The 13863-nt window shown below is 36.9% G+C and overlaps 1 protein-coding gene across 2 annotated transcripts; it reads left to right on the forward strand.

The window, feature by feature from the left end:
- Nucleotides 1-279: 279 nt before the first annotated feature.
- gmppb (GDP-mannose pyrophosphorylase B) lies at nt 280-13625 on the forward strand. 2 transcript variants are annotated; one of them, XM_057325688.1, is made up of 10 exons: nt 280-457; nt 1092-1280; nt 8778-8858; nt 8949-8997; nt 9076-9218; nt 9333-9491; nt 10048-10126; nt 10321-10448; nt 12139-12321; nt 12454-13625. In XM_057325688.1, the coding sequence occupies exons 2-10, from the start codon at nt 1152-1154 to the stop codon at nt 12583-12585; spliced, it is 1083 nt and encodes a 360-aa protein (XP_057181671.1). In that variant the 5' UTR covers nt 280-457; nt 1092-1151; the 3' UTR covers nt 12586-13625. The 2 variants fall into 2 exon arrangements, with proteins under 2 accessions (XP_057181671.1, XP_057181670.1); XM_057325687.1 differs by having other exon boundaries at nt 1137-1280.
- The last annotated feature ends 238 nt before the right edge of the window (nt 13626-13863 follow it).

The following is a 13863-nucleotide window of genomic DNA, read 5'->3' on the forward strand; positions in this document are numbered from 1 at the left end:
AATTGGTTCGTGAAGACACGTGTGGTTCTGAAATGAGGGGTGGGCTTTATGAAGTGTATACATCATTATTCATTTAGTGTATTTAGTTTACTGACTTTGAAGAATTTGCTTACAATTATAAGAAATATACTGATAACTTAATCGTTAAAAAGATGTTGGCGAAATTAAACTACTGTAATGTCAGACAAATATTCATTGGTTCCCTCGAAATAGTGGTACAGTCCGTTGACCCACGACGCCACAGCGCCGTGGCCCCGCCCATATACAGAGCGTCATCACTATACGGAACTGAAGTGAATTAATTCATTACAGAGCAATATAGATCGTACACATCTGTCATAAACTTACACTCGATTAATTGCTGAATTGTGTTTATATGTTGGAGTCAGGATTAAACGCCTTCTTTTTATCATCTGGAAATAATATCACATCAGTGGAGCAAGTTTGACGTTTATCGGTGAGTTTCACGAATAACGTTTAATCATTTCATATAGATGTCATAGTCTATAGAGACTAGAGTGATATAGATGTTTAACAGAAACACGCGAAATGCTTTTCTGGACAGTAATCGTTTGATCTGATGGCATTTTCTTCTTGAAAGTCTGAAAATAGTTTTGTAGACAAAATATACAAACACGTCGTTTCTTTCATCTTAATACTATTTTATTTAGTAAGAACTCTTTTAAAATGGATGACTTGGACTGATTAATGAAGAAAAATCAGCCTAGAAGAACTCAGAATGAACTAAGGGTTACTTTTTTAGTTACCACACATACATACATATACAGTATACGCACGCACGCACGCACGCACGCACACACACACACACACACACACACACACACACACACACACAGTATAGGGTGCTTAGTTGTCATCTAGACAAAAAAGTGTGGCTGCTTTGAAAAATTATTACTAAGAACTAAGTAGGTGTGTCCATGTCTGAGTGGTTGTGTCGCATGTCATAAAGATGAATAACAGGCGTTGCAGGTTTGTTATAAGGGCACTAAACAGGTGTCAGTTTCTTCTTGTGTGACTAGTTTTGAATATCAGAGCTCCTCTTTTCAGATATCTTGAATTGTGTGTCTCAGGTGCTCTTTCTACATGAATTGATGATCTATTCTGACTACTTCCAGTTCTTGTGAGCCATTATGAAAGCTCTGATTCTTGTTGGTGGCTATGGCACAAGATTACGGCCGCTCACCCTCACCGTGCCCAAACCGCTGGTGGAGTTCTGCAACAAACCCATCCTGCTTCATCAGGTGGAAGCTCTTGTCAAGGTAGCCCAACACTCTGGTTTCGTATGTTTTCATTTAGACACTTTGTTTTGAGAACAAAGGTTAAAAGTAGCTCCTAACTTGCGGATTTGAGAGAAAAAATAAAATAAATAATAATACAATAAAAAGAATGGGTGGGTCAGTCCTAAATTTAGGACTCCTACATTTTTGCGCTACGAGTATTTCACAAAGCGTGTTACCACTAAATCTGTGGAACGTTAGAAGTGGTAAAGAGAACTCCTAAATCACTAAGACCAACTCACAACAATCCTAAAATAAAGTAAAACATATACTTGTTTAATTAGTAACTTGGCATATATTTAATAATCTTAATTTAAATATGGCAACATTTGTATTTTAAAATCTTGATTTGAATGTAGCAAAAATTATATTTTAACATTTTATTTAAATATAGCCCTATTCGCACGGGATTAGAATTATCTGGGGACCTCTGGTCATTTGTAATAATTGCAGAGATTGTCTGTGATCATGTTGCGCATTCGCACTGGATAAGTGAACTCTGTGATTTTACTCGAATTTACTGACTTATCTCCCGGAAATGACGTGAAGGCGCTTCCCTCTTTCTAAACATAAACTCACGAAAGAGAACTTAACACGGATGCGCTGTCTGACAAGAGATTCACCGAAGCCCGTTACTGTACACACCAGACTGGACCTCGCGTTGCGTTTTGCCGCGTCCCACAGTTTAGAAGCTATCTATCTTCATTGAACATGTCAAAGCAACTGTTTCAAATCGCGCTTAAGTGGTTTAAAAGCCTGTACACGAATAAGAGCGTGATTACATAATGTAACGCTAGACAAACGACGTCAAAACAAACGGATGCTGCGTTAATTGCGTTAAATATTTTTCTGGCGTCAATTTGAAATAATTAATCGCATGCGTTAACGTGTTACCGTTAACAGCCCTACGTGAAAGTGTTGTCGTTGTAGGTTTAGTTGTATGTAAACCGAAGAATGTTCCTTACCGCATGCTGCCATGCATGTCATCCATCTCCATATATTCCTTCTTTTTTGTTTCGCTCTTCTGATCCTGTCATGTTTTTTTACAGTGAATATTTTCTCTCTGCCAATATTATTGTTGTCTGGTATGTAGCGACATAAACCAGCACCCAAAATACTGTGAAAACACTCCAACGCAGCTTCCATTCTTTGCATAAGATGACTGAAAAGGCGCACAGAAACCTTGAAAAAATGAGATACGATCCCGCCAAATCTTGTTCAAAATTTCAAATCGCAGAGATGCCGATTCGCACTGGACTAATATTATCACAGGACCTCGGTGTTCGTCAAAATATGGTAGGTAATTTGTGGGGGAATTTTTACTTGACAAATTACAGACATGGCCGTTTTGCACGGGATTAAGATCACAGACAATCTCTGCGATTATTACAAATAACCAGAGGTCCCCAGATAATACTAATCCTGTGCGAATAGGATTTATGACAACATTTATATTTTAAGATCTAAATTAAAATTTGTCAGCATGATACCTCATTCCATAATGACTGACAGAGATCCATCCCCTTTCAGCCAATCACTGTGGTCATGTCAGTAAACTTGCTGACATCGTCCATGGCAACGATGTCAACCCCACCATTTCTCTTAGCTTAAGTTTTCTTTCTGCTCCTTAGTAAAAGTTGCTCTCAGCAGCATTTTGAATAGGTTTTAAGAGGAAACTCTTAACTAAAAACTTTTACTGCTGTTTAGAAGAACTCTTAGTGATAAGATAAAATGTTTTGTGAATATGGGCCCTGGTTTTGATTAGATAAATAGACAGTTTCAAAGCAACAACATAAATAAACGTTACTGCGCATACGCGTGTTCGTGGACTGCCCTTAACTGCCTGTAGATAATTTCTGATAATAAGCCAAAGAAACCGAGAAGAACTGTTACTTGGCTAAATATTGAACTTGCCTCTTCAATATTTTGAAATTAGACTGCGATACCAAGCTCAACCGCTAGATGTCAATGTCCCATACGTTTTTTTTAAAGCAACAAAACAACAGGACCCATTAAACAAAATTTATTTCATAAAATTTACATACAAGAAAATTTAACAAATTGTTTATTTAATACAATTATTATACAATAAAATAATATGAATTAACTCGGTCCGGTCAACCACATCTCTCACAACATTCAAAAAACTACTTAAAACTAGTGATGCACGATATTGGATTTTTGCCGATATCCCGATAATTTCCACCTCAATTAAGCCGATAGCCGTTGCCGATACTGATATATGCTGTCTATCCACCGGGCGTTTTTACGCAGCTAAAAGCACCAGGCGTTGGACAGCGTTTTTTCAACCAAGGTGCTTTGGTCGCAATTATAAGCTGCATGGGAAAAAAATAAGCGCCAGCACTGAGCCCGTGGAAGAAAACAAGGGGGCATAGCCCGGTCACTTCAGTGACTGTGCCTTTTCCACATTTTAAAATTATGATAAACGAAATAATTTTAAAACATTTGGAAAATGATTTTGGTGAATATTAATTAAAGAAGCAACAAGAGCATAGTTGTCTTTGAAATGGAGACGTGTGCTGAGACGAAAGTCACAGGGTGGCGCATTGCATATTATGCACTCTTGAGCTCAAGTTCAAAGTCTACTCCCGATGGACGATGGGCAGGATTCAACTTTATTTTTGCTCTGTGTTTTAGTTAAAAACGTTAATCAATAAATAGGCAGTGCGCGGCTGACGGGCGCAGAGATGGATTTCTTTGTGCACTCAGTTAATGTAAGAATGTGCTGCTTTACAAGCATGATTTAATTACAGCTTCCTATCGGCGAGGCATATCGGCGTTATTTTCTTTATCGGGCCGATAATTAATTTATAAGCCATTATCTGCCGATAATATCGGCGTGCCGATAATATCGTGCATCCCTACTTAAAACCCATCTCTTCGGTGAATACTTGACAGACAAATGAAAAAAAAAAAACTAACCCTCTCTCTTTCTCTCAACAGGTAGTGGTCTAGCTATTGTTGAAACCAGTAACTTTGTATTAGCACCTATTGTATTATTGCTCCTGTATGACATATCGCTTGTTGCTCCCTAAACTCTTTGTAAGTCGCTTTGGATAAAAGCGTCTGCTAAATGACTAAATGTAAATATAAGGGTTGTTAACGTATGCGATAATTTTTTTTCACATTAACACGTTAAAAACATTTAACACCATTAATGCAGTGTAGTGTATTTCGGGGAAACTATGAGTTTAACCACAGTAACATACATATAATTAATGGTGATTAACCATTAATATTTTATACACTTTACCTGATGCAGCAGAATTAATAATAGCGACAGACTAAATGTACTTGTCCAGCGAGTGATCAGCAGATCATATATCAACTCTAAGAAGTATTACTTTCCTGACCTTGGAAAAACAATATTCTTGCTGTAGTACAGTACCACTTCAGAAATCTTAACGAAATCAAGCAGTTTGTGACGTTGATATGTGATAAATAAACACAGAAACGATTCGAGCGTGGATACAAATGCGGTTTTATTTACTACACTAAAGGGGAAATAAAACCAACTAACTAACAAAGACCAAACAATAACAAACAAACATAAAACGTAAAAGCAGTAAAGAATGAAAGAAATAGACAAAGAGTGGCAGTATTAAATCAGCTATTCGCATCTGCATAAACCATCAACACGAGCGAGCGCGAACACACACGAGCGAGCGAGCGAACACGAGCGAGAGCTCTTTCCTCCATGCACAGATGTTTTAACCCCGGGGGCATCACGCCCCTCCAAGGTGGGCGATCCAATGTGATGAGATGCTTTTGGTCGCGAAAACATGTTTCTTTGTCCGGCACACTAACTCATTTGCATTTATGGTCGCCTGGGAGTTTGGAGCAGGAATGGTCTTAGAATAAAATAAAATGAGTATGGTATAAAATACGTTACTATGCTATACACCATTCTAAGAAATGAAGAGGGAAACATTTAGATATGAAACATGAAAGGATTATAATCACATTGACCTGTGGTTTGTACAAGAATGTAAATATACACAGAATACCACTAAGCACACATGCCTTTGAGGTTATAGGTGAAGGAGAATAACATGGGGACAAGCATACAATGTGGGGATACATGTATATACACTTTAAACCAGTCTTTTGTGGCTAAGGAAAGAGAAAGAGACATTATTTTGGAAGAATTTGAGGCTCTCAGTCCCTGGGGGCCACATGGCTTTTCTCACTTTGGTGAACAGCCCTGTCCCCCCCCCCTTTGAAGTCAAGGGAAGAGTATTGGAATCTGTCCTGATCAGTGATGAAGGTGTTGAGATAGGGCAGTTGGACCAGACTCGTTGGTGCCTGGTTGAAGCTTGTTGTGTTTTACGATCCCAAATGGTAACCTTTGATCCGGACCCTACAGCAGCATCCGTTTGTTTTGTTATCCTTTGTCTAGCGATACATTATATAATCACGCTCTTATTCATATAAAGGCTTATAAACCACTTAAGCGCGATTTGCTTTGACGCTTTCAGTGTAGATAGTGTAGACAGTGTAGACATACAGCTTCTAGCTGTGGGATGCGGCAAATGCAACGCGACAGTGGTCCTGTCTGGTGTATATAGTCACTGACTAAAGGGTGCGTCAGTGAATCTCTGTCAGAATCTGTCAGACAGCACACCAGTATTAAGTTCTCTTTCGTGCTTGATAGAACAATACTTCACAAGATTATGCCATAAAGTCCGTTTTGTCAAGCATTTTCGTAAGCACAGACTTCAACGTGTTAAATAAAGTCTTAAATGAATGCAAAGAGTTGAAATGGAAGTGAAAATGGAAGAGGCGTCAGATCTGCGTAGAGCGGCAGCTCTTAAAGGGTCGCGTTGTTAAACCTGCTGCTGTGACTCCTGTCAATAATGTTAATCGAAGAACAAAAGAAAAGAGGAATTCAATGTGTTTTGTAGCTTTAATGAGAATTCTTCTGTATTAAATGTAGAATTTAGCATTAAAGATTGTAAGTCTTTGAGAACTTAATTAAATTTCTGTATATTTCCGACCTGTTAGACATGATAGCTCTCAATTATACTGTTGAATGGCTATAATTAATGTTAAAATAAAAATAAAAAATTATACATTTAAGAGAGAAATCTGTTGCAGTATTAATATCAGAATGTTAGCTTTCATTCATAAAATGATGCTGTTAAAGAAATCTGCTGTTTCTATGCTTTCAAGTTTCGCCTCGGCTCGCCTAAAGTTGAACTTTATAAAAACTATTAAATCTTTACAAAACAATCTGACTTCTGAAATACGTGAGAATGAGCTTTTTTAATATGCACGTGCAGATACCTGCACCCCTGCACAAGCACTGTGGGTGAGAGAGAAAGCGCCGGACTGGAGTGAATCACGAAACTACAGACTTAAAGAAGGTCAAAAGAGTATTCACAAATTGCAGAGCGCCTAGTTAACCATGCCTACTTATTTACATTCACTACGAAATCCAAAGTGCGCCCAAACTTTTGATTTAAAAGACGCTGGCGCATCTCTAATTTGTTGTTGGTCCGCCATTACTGTATGCTGGTATTTCTTTCTCCGTTCATCTGACCATCCGTAATCTGGGAGCGTCACCACAAGAAATATGTGGGTAGTGCCGTTCTGGTAAGCACAGTGTAGGTACGAATTTAGATATTTTGTATTTGAAAAAAAAATCGATACTTTGTGCCAGAGTATCGATAACGTCTCGCGGGCAGAAATGTCGCGATAAATCGCCATATCGATTTTTTCCCTCCCCTAGACACAACACAATCGCCATATCGATTTTTTTCCCACCCCTAGACACAACACATCGCATATCGGCAGTTTAGTTTAAACTGACGAACAAAACGAATCTTTAGCCGAAAAATATGTTCGCTATGGTTACCAGTTTGTCAATCATCACAAATGCGGGAATGTGTACTATGTGTGGCTAAAGTAATACGCGAACCAGTGGGCGGGGCTAGAGAAGTAGTCGTTGATATTTTTCTGTGGAGGCGGTGTTCAACCTATCTAGATAGGTGCATTCCAGGACCTGGCGTTCGCTGAGCCTGGTGTTGTAATAACAGTTGTAATTTCAGTAACAAGGGCGTTTTCAGTTCTGACACTTACAGGATGTTCGCTTGAATACGATTCCCTCTTATATAACAAAAGCTCGGGTTAAAATTGAGGTCTTAATTCATTGCCCCTTTAAATGCAATGTATGTTATTTACAGCAATAATTTGACATTAATTCGATCTTAACGTATTTATTAGACATCATTACTCTATCACCTGTGTGGCGTCATCAACTAGATTGCTGAACCAACTTGGTTCAAACAATTGATCTCCGACAGAGTTACCACGGTTTCGGGAGACAGTCGTAACTACATTGTTAATTTCCCCAATGATGCATTGTACTATGGTGGTTAACCAGCGAGTTATGTTGTTGTTCGGGAAACGCACCCCTGGCTAGTGTCTTATAATAAAACTATTTATATTTTTATTAAATTTATGTTAATATTAATTTATATTGTTATTTTATTGTATAATAATTGTATTAAATAAGTGATTTGATGAATTTTGTTGTATGTTCATTTTGTTAAATAAACAATTTGTTGAATGGGTCCTATAGTTTTGTCGCATTTAAAGAAGCATTGAGCTTGCTATCACAGTCTAAATTCAAAATAGCGACGAGGCAAGTTTAGCCACGCAACAGTTCTTCTCGGCTTCTTTTGCTTGTTATCAGAGGCACTCTAATATTTGCGAATGTGTGCCGGAAGTTAAGGGCAGTCCACGAACACGCACATGCGCAGTAATGTTCGTTTATGTTGTTACTTTGAAACCGTCTATAGTCTCTTAACACTGTGTCAGCCAGGTCTGTGTTGGATCTGGTTGGCAAAACTCAGAGGTGTAAATTACTTTTTATTAATTTAATTAATTATTTATTAATTTAATTAATTATTTTTACTCAAGTACAATTGTAGTGTTTATCTTTGGAAAAAAATACTTCACTACAGTACAAAGCATATATCATACTTTTAACTCCACTACATTTCATAAATAAGTATTAAATGGTAAACTAAAACTAAAATTAAGTAAAATATCAGAAGTAAAGGACTAGATTTAAGCTTGTACTTAAGTATTTTTACTTTCCAAAAAAGTATTTTATGTACTTAAATTCTGTATTAAAGGTAAAAAAAAAACGTGAAAAATGTAAAAGTATGAGATATGCTTTATAATTTAGTATTTATAAAGTAGTTTTTTTTACCAAGTAAATACACTCTCATAGTCATAAAGTACAGATATTTGAAAAATGTACTTGAGTAAAATTTAAAATAATTACAATACTTGCACAACAATTTTAATACAATATTACAGTAAAATGGTATATTTGATTTATTTTCTCATCCAACCTCAGTCTTGCCTAATTTATTCTAGGTGTGAGAATTTTTGTTCTCGAATAAATGTGTATTTCTGTTCTTGTTATGTTTTCGTGTATTGTGTCAGGCTGGAGTCAAGCATGTCATCTTGGCTGTCAGTTACATGTCGGAGCTGTTGGAGAGAGAGATGAGAACTCAGGAGCAAAGAGTGAGTGTTCATTGACTTGCACTTCATTTTTCACACATGGCTTATCATATGTGAGACACATCAAAATAATATAATTCTATTTTTGAACAGCTTGGAATAAAAATCTCTCTTTCACATGAAAAGGAACCTCTAGGCACTGGTAAGTAAACAATCCCACATTCTGACTGCACAACCTTCAGCAAATGTGATGCTTTAACTGTCCAGTTGTTTTTTCTAGCTGGTCCTCTGGCATTAGCCCGAGAGCTTTTGACAGACAGCGAGGAACCTTTTTTTGTCCTCAATAGTGACGTCATCTGTGATTTCCCCTTTGAAGACATGTTGAAGTTTCACCAGCAGCATGGCAGGGAGGGTACAATTGTTGTAAGTAAAGTGTTTCTGTTAGAAATATAACGAAGCTATGTCATTTATGTGAGTGAAAGATGACAGATTTTGTTTTTGGGAGGTGCATGGGTAAATATCTGCCTATTGTTTCAGGTTACTAAAGTGGAAGAGCCATCTAAGTATGGTGTGGTTGTTTATGAAGGGGACACTGGACGGATACACCGCTTTGTAGAGAAACCGCAAGTGTTCGTTTCCAACAAAATTAATGCTGGGATGTACATCTTCAGCCCTGCCATGCTGAGTAGAATCCAGGTCAGCCATTTTGCTATACTGTTCACCATTTTTGATCAAAGTTTCTGTACTAATTATTTTGGCTCATAAAACCTGTCAGGAACATGTAATATGTATTTGAATGTTTGTAGCATTGATTTCATGGCAATTTACCAGCCTGATCTCAGAATTTGTGAGGTGGCTTTTTTATATGAAGAGTTGAATTGGACAAAAGCGATTGGATCTTAGGAAAAAGCAATAATGAAGTCCCACGCCTCAAACTTGGAGGGCTAGTGTCCTGAGGTATAGATACAACTTACACTGAAGAACACCGAAGGTGCATTTCATCAATGTCTTCAAACCAGGATAGGCGTTTTTCAACCATCCAATGTGGAAAGTTATAGGTAATTGCCAACATGATTTTTGCAAATCAATTAAACAGTTCCCCCAAAAAACACCTATCCCGGTTTAAAAAGGTTCTGCAAAGAGAGTTAGTAAAACCTTGATGAGCTGGTTCAGATGTTTGTCATTTTTTGTACTAAAACTTTTTGTTCTTTTTACTCCTTTAATTCAACATTTTCTGTCATTTATCCCTCAGTTGAGACCAACTTCCATTGAGAAGGAAATCTTTCCTGTCATGGCAGAGGAAGGACACCTTTATGCCATGGAGCTGCAAGGTGCAAGAACAAACACCAAACATATCCCACCTCTAACAAGCACACACTTCATGTTCTTGGAAAACAATTTTAAATTTCGCCACTAGTTGCAGCTTCTACATACATGATTTTATCATGTTGCTTCTATGTTATAATACATTCTGATTAACTTTTATAGTAATTTATATAAGTAAATACTGTATATGATGTTTCAGGGTTCTGGATGGACATTGGCCAGCCCAAAGACTTCCTGACAGGCATGTGCATGTACTTGCAGTCCGTTCGGCAGCAAGCCCCTGAGAAGCTTCACACCGGACCGGGGTTCCTCGGAAACGTTCTTGTGGTATGAACAAATTTCACAACTGCTTGATTTTGATTGGATAGTGTGGTTTATTCCAAATTATTTTGGCTTCATACAAGCTTCAGGCTTAATACACTAGCCCTTTTTTACACAGTAAATTATCGTAGATCTATAGTGACTTTAGCTATCTTCCCTGTCTTTTTATAGACCAAACATTGCAGTTTATTTTGATATTAGACGACTTGAACTGTAGGGGAAAACTGCATCACTAGCATCCAAAGGCAAAGAACGCTACATGGGACAAAAGAGTCCTTGGCAATAACGTATTCGGTATCATTTGAAAGGCCTGAATCCGGGAGAAAAATGTTTGGGAAAAAATACAATCGCACATCCTATTATAATATTCACCAAGGACAATAAAAGACCACATTGCAATTACTCACTACTGCGAAGAGTTGTTGTTGGTTGTGTTGCGGAATGAAAGAATTTTTTAATTTTAATGTTTTCTGTTTTAATTTTATCTTCTGAATGCTTTTGTCAACTTAAAACTTCCTCTGCAGTTTGTTCATCTCGGTTTGTGCAACAGCCCACAATTTGACTTCTGTACATAGTTATATACTGTATTTTCAAGTAAATGTAAAGTTTATATTGTTCGCATATAATTATCTAATTTAGAATCTTATTAGAATCTTATTAGAAAATTAATTTGACCAAAATAAAAGATTATGATAAAGGAAAGTCATTCTGTTTAAAGTATCCCCTTAAAGTATTTTAAGGAAAGATTTATCATAGTGGAGATCCAAAACCTTACACAAGTTGAGCATAAGACCCTAAGAGTTAATAAAAACATAATCCTTTGCGTACTCAGTCTTTGTGGAGAATTTACAGAAATGTTCTCTCTCGTCATTTAATCAGGCGTCTTTTTAGGTGTTAACCTGTGATCCTTTTTTAAACAGCATTGAAGGAGCTGACCTCTACTTATATTTTAAATAAAATCTTAAGATTTGTAATTAAAGAAATATTTTAAAGAATTCTGTCTTTAAAACTAACTTTAAACAATTAATCTTATGCTATTAGATTAAAAGGTTTCCAAGATCATGTAAAACATTTTATACAGACTATTTAGAATGTAGCACTTTTACATAACATTATGGCTTAACTACATGCTGTGTTGCTATACAAAAAATACAAAGGACAAAAATTCAATACTGCAAAAAAGGTTAAGCAAACTAATGAAGTGTCATCTTTTCCAATGGCAAATATAGTAAACATATTTCTATTAAAAACCATATTGACAAAACTGCAGTCTTTTTAACAGCCTATGTCATAAATGTATCCACTCTCCAATCACGGTCCAATCATAAATGACCAAAAATAATTCATAATAATTACACACATTATATATTAGCTTACTTTCCTGCAGTGTTTAAAACCTCTCAGCTTTGAGGTTAAATTTAAGTTATTTCTGTTTTATTTACATAAAGCTTTCCTGTAGCTCAGTGGTAAGAGCATGGCGTTAACAACGCGATCCCAGGGGATTGCACATACTTATAAACAAATGTGTAGGATAATGCAATGTAAGTCGCTTTGGATAAAAGTGTCTGCCAAATGCATAAATATAAATATAATATTTACATATTTTATGTATGGGCGCCCCCCTCAGCTAAAACAGTAATGCTATGATAAAAAAGGTTTCCAGAACCGTTTTTATAATGCACTTTTTTTACCAAAGGACCCAACAGCAGTGCTCGGTAAGAACTGTACCATCGGGCCGAATGTGACAATTGGAGCAGGAGTGGTTTTGGAGGATGGTGTGAGGATAAAGCGCTGTACCGTACTAAAGGGGGCGCACATACGCTCCCACTCTTGGCTGGAGTCATGCATCGTGGGATGGAGTTCATCAGTGGGACAGTGGGTACGTTTCACGCTTCCAGATATGTCTTTCTATCTAGAAAATCATTGGTATTCTTACTTCTGAGCTATACCTATTTGTAGTTGCTGTGCTTGCCTGAGGCTTGGCTGCTAATAGTATGTGGTTGCTCGTCAGGTGCGGATGGAGAATGTGACGGTTTTAGGGGAAGATGTAATAGTGAATGACGAACTCTACATCAACGGTGCCAATGTTCTGCCACACAAGTCCATCACAGACTCTGTTCCTGAACCACGCATCATCATGTGAAACAGCCTTACACAGCCCTCACAAAGTGCCCGAGTGTGTGTTTGTCAATACAACGCTGATACAAATGACAAAGAGAGTATTGGCTGTGATAGGATATCTGGAGCTTTTGAAGTATGCACCTATAGATTGTGGTGTTTAATGACGATGATGCAGGTAGATAATATCTAGAGTAAATGCTCCCTAGGTAAAGTGTTGCATTACACGATTCTGACCTGTTGAGTGCCATTTTTAAGTCCTCTATTACTGACAATAAGAAAACATGGCACACAAAGACAAGACAATTAATGTCTTGTTAATAACATTAAAAATGTTATTTTTCAAGTTTTTGTACATTTTGTTGCTTATGAGGCACTGCTACGCTTTCAGTGTTTGTTCGCTTTGGAAATGGACCCATGTACACCAAGCTTTTGTTGGTTTTGTGCCCGTTGAAGGGATTTAACATACTATTATGTACTGTATCAGACACATTATGCAACACCAGACTAAAAGACTGGAATCAGTACAAACTGCATCTCATGAGAGTTACTGAACATAAACATATGACCTTGTCTAAAGATTATGCACAAACAAGGTCATTTGCAGAAATGTCACTGATATGTCCTTTGCATTATGAACCAACAGGAAAAACAGACATGCAACAATGCAATGCTGTATACACAAATTGAGGTTTTCTGTCAAAGTAATATAAACCTTTCAAACATCTTGTTGCCTTTTTCTTATGAGTTGTTCCTATACATAAAAGCAGTTTAAGCTTTTTGGGTCAAAAGCAGTTTTGACTATTTAAAAGTTTTTAAAATGGCTGGGTCTGATTCAGGGTAAATCATATCTAATTCACACATGTTCATTACACGATGATTGTAATTATGATGATGCTAATGTGGGCAACATCAGATTCAGTTGGAATGTTTCATATCTTAAATATTGGAATAAACAATAATATCCTGTGCTGTGCAAATACCACCAGGCTGTACGATTCATGTATCACAGTATTTACTGTACACTGTCTTCCTTGAAAGTACTTTAAATAAATGACTCCTCTACAGAGCAAAAATAAAAACACACAGCAATGGCCCCCATCGACTTAAAATGAATGGACAAAAAAATACTCAGACATTTCTCAAAATACCGTGTTAACGGTACACAGTTACTACACTTTAACAATAATAAAACCATGATTAATTTCCCTAATGTTTTACCATAGTAACACCGTCATAAATATCCATAGGAATTAGAACATGAATCATATGACAGGTATTTTTGTGGGCTCTGAGCAGTGTA

The sequence above is a fragment of the Triplophysa rosa genome, linkage group LG25 (genome assembly GCF_024868665.1).
Source record: "Triplophysa rosa linkage group LG25, Trosa_1v2, whole genome shotgun sequence".
NCBI lineage: Eukaryota > Metazoa > Chordata > Actinopteri > Cypriniformes > Nemacheilidae > Triplophysa > Triplophysa rosa.

Excerpts from the sequence above, each read along its gene's own strand:
- gmppb (XM_057325688.1), top strand. The coding sequence starts at position 1,152 with ATGAAAGCTCTGATTCTTGTTGGTGGCTATGGCACAAGATTACGGCCG. Across the intron at positions 10,127-10,320 it reads TTATGCCATGGAGCTGCAAG|GGTTCTGGATGGACATTGGC; the intron begins GTGCAAGAACAA and ends ATGATGTTTCAG. Across the intron at positions 10,449-12,138 it reads TCCTCGGAAACGTTCTTGTG|GACCCAACAGCAGTGCTCGG; the intron begins GTATGAACAAAT and ends TTTTTACCAAAG.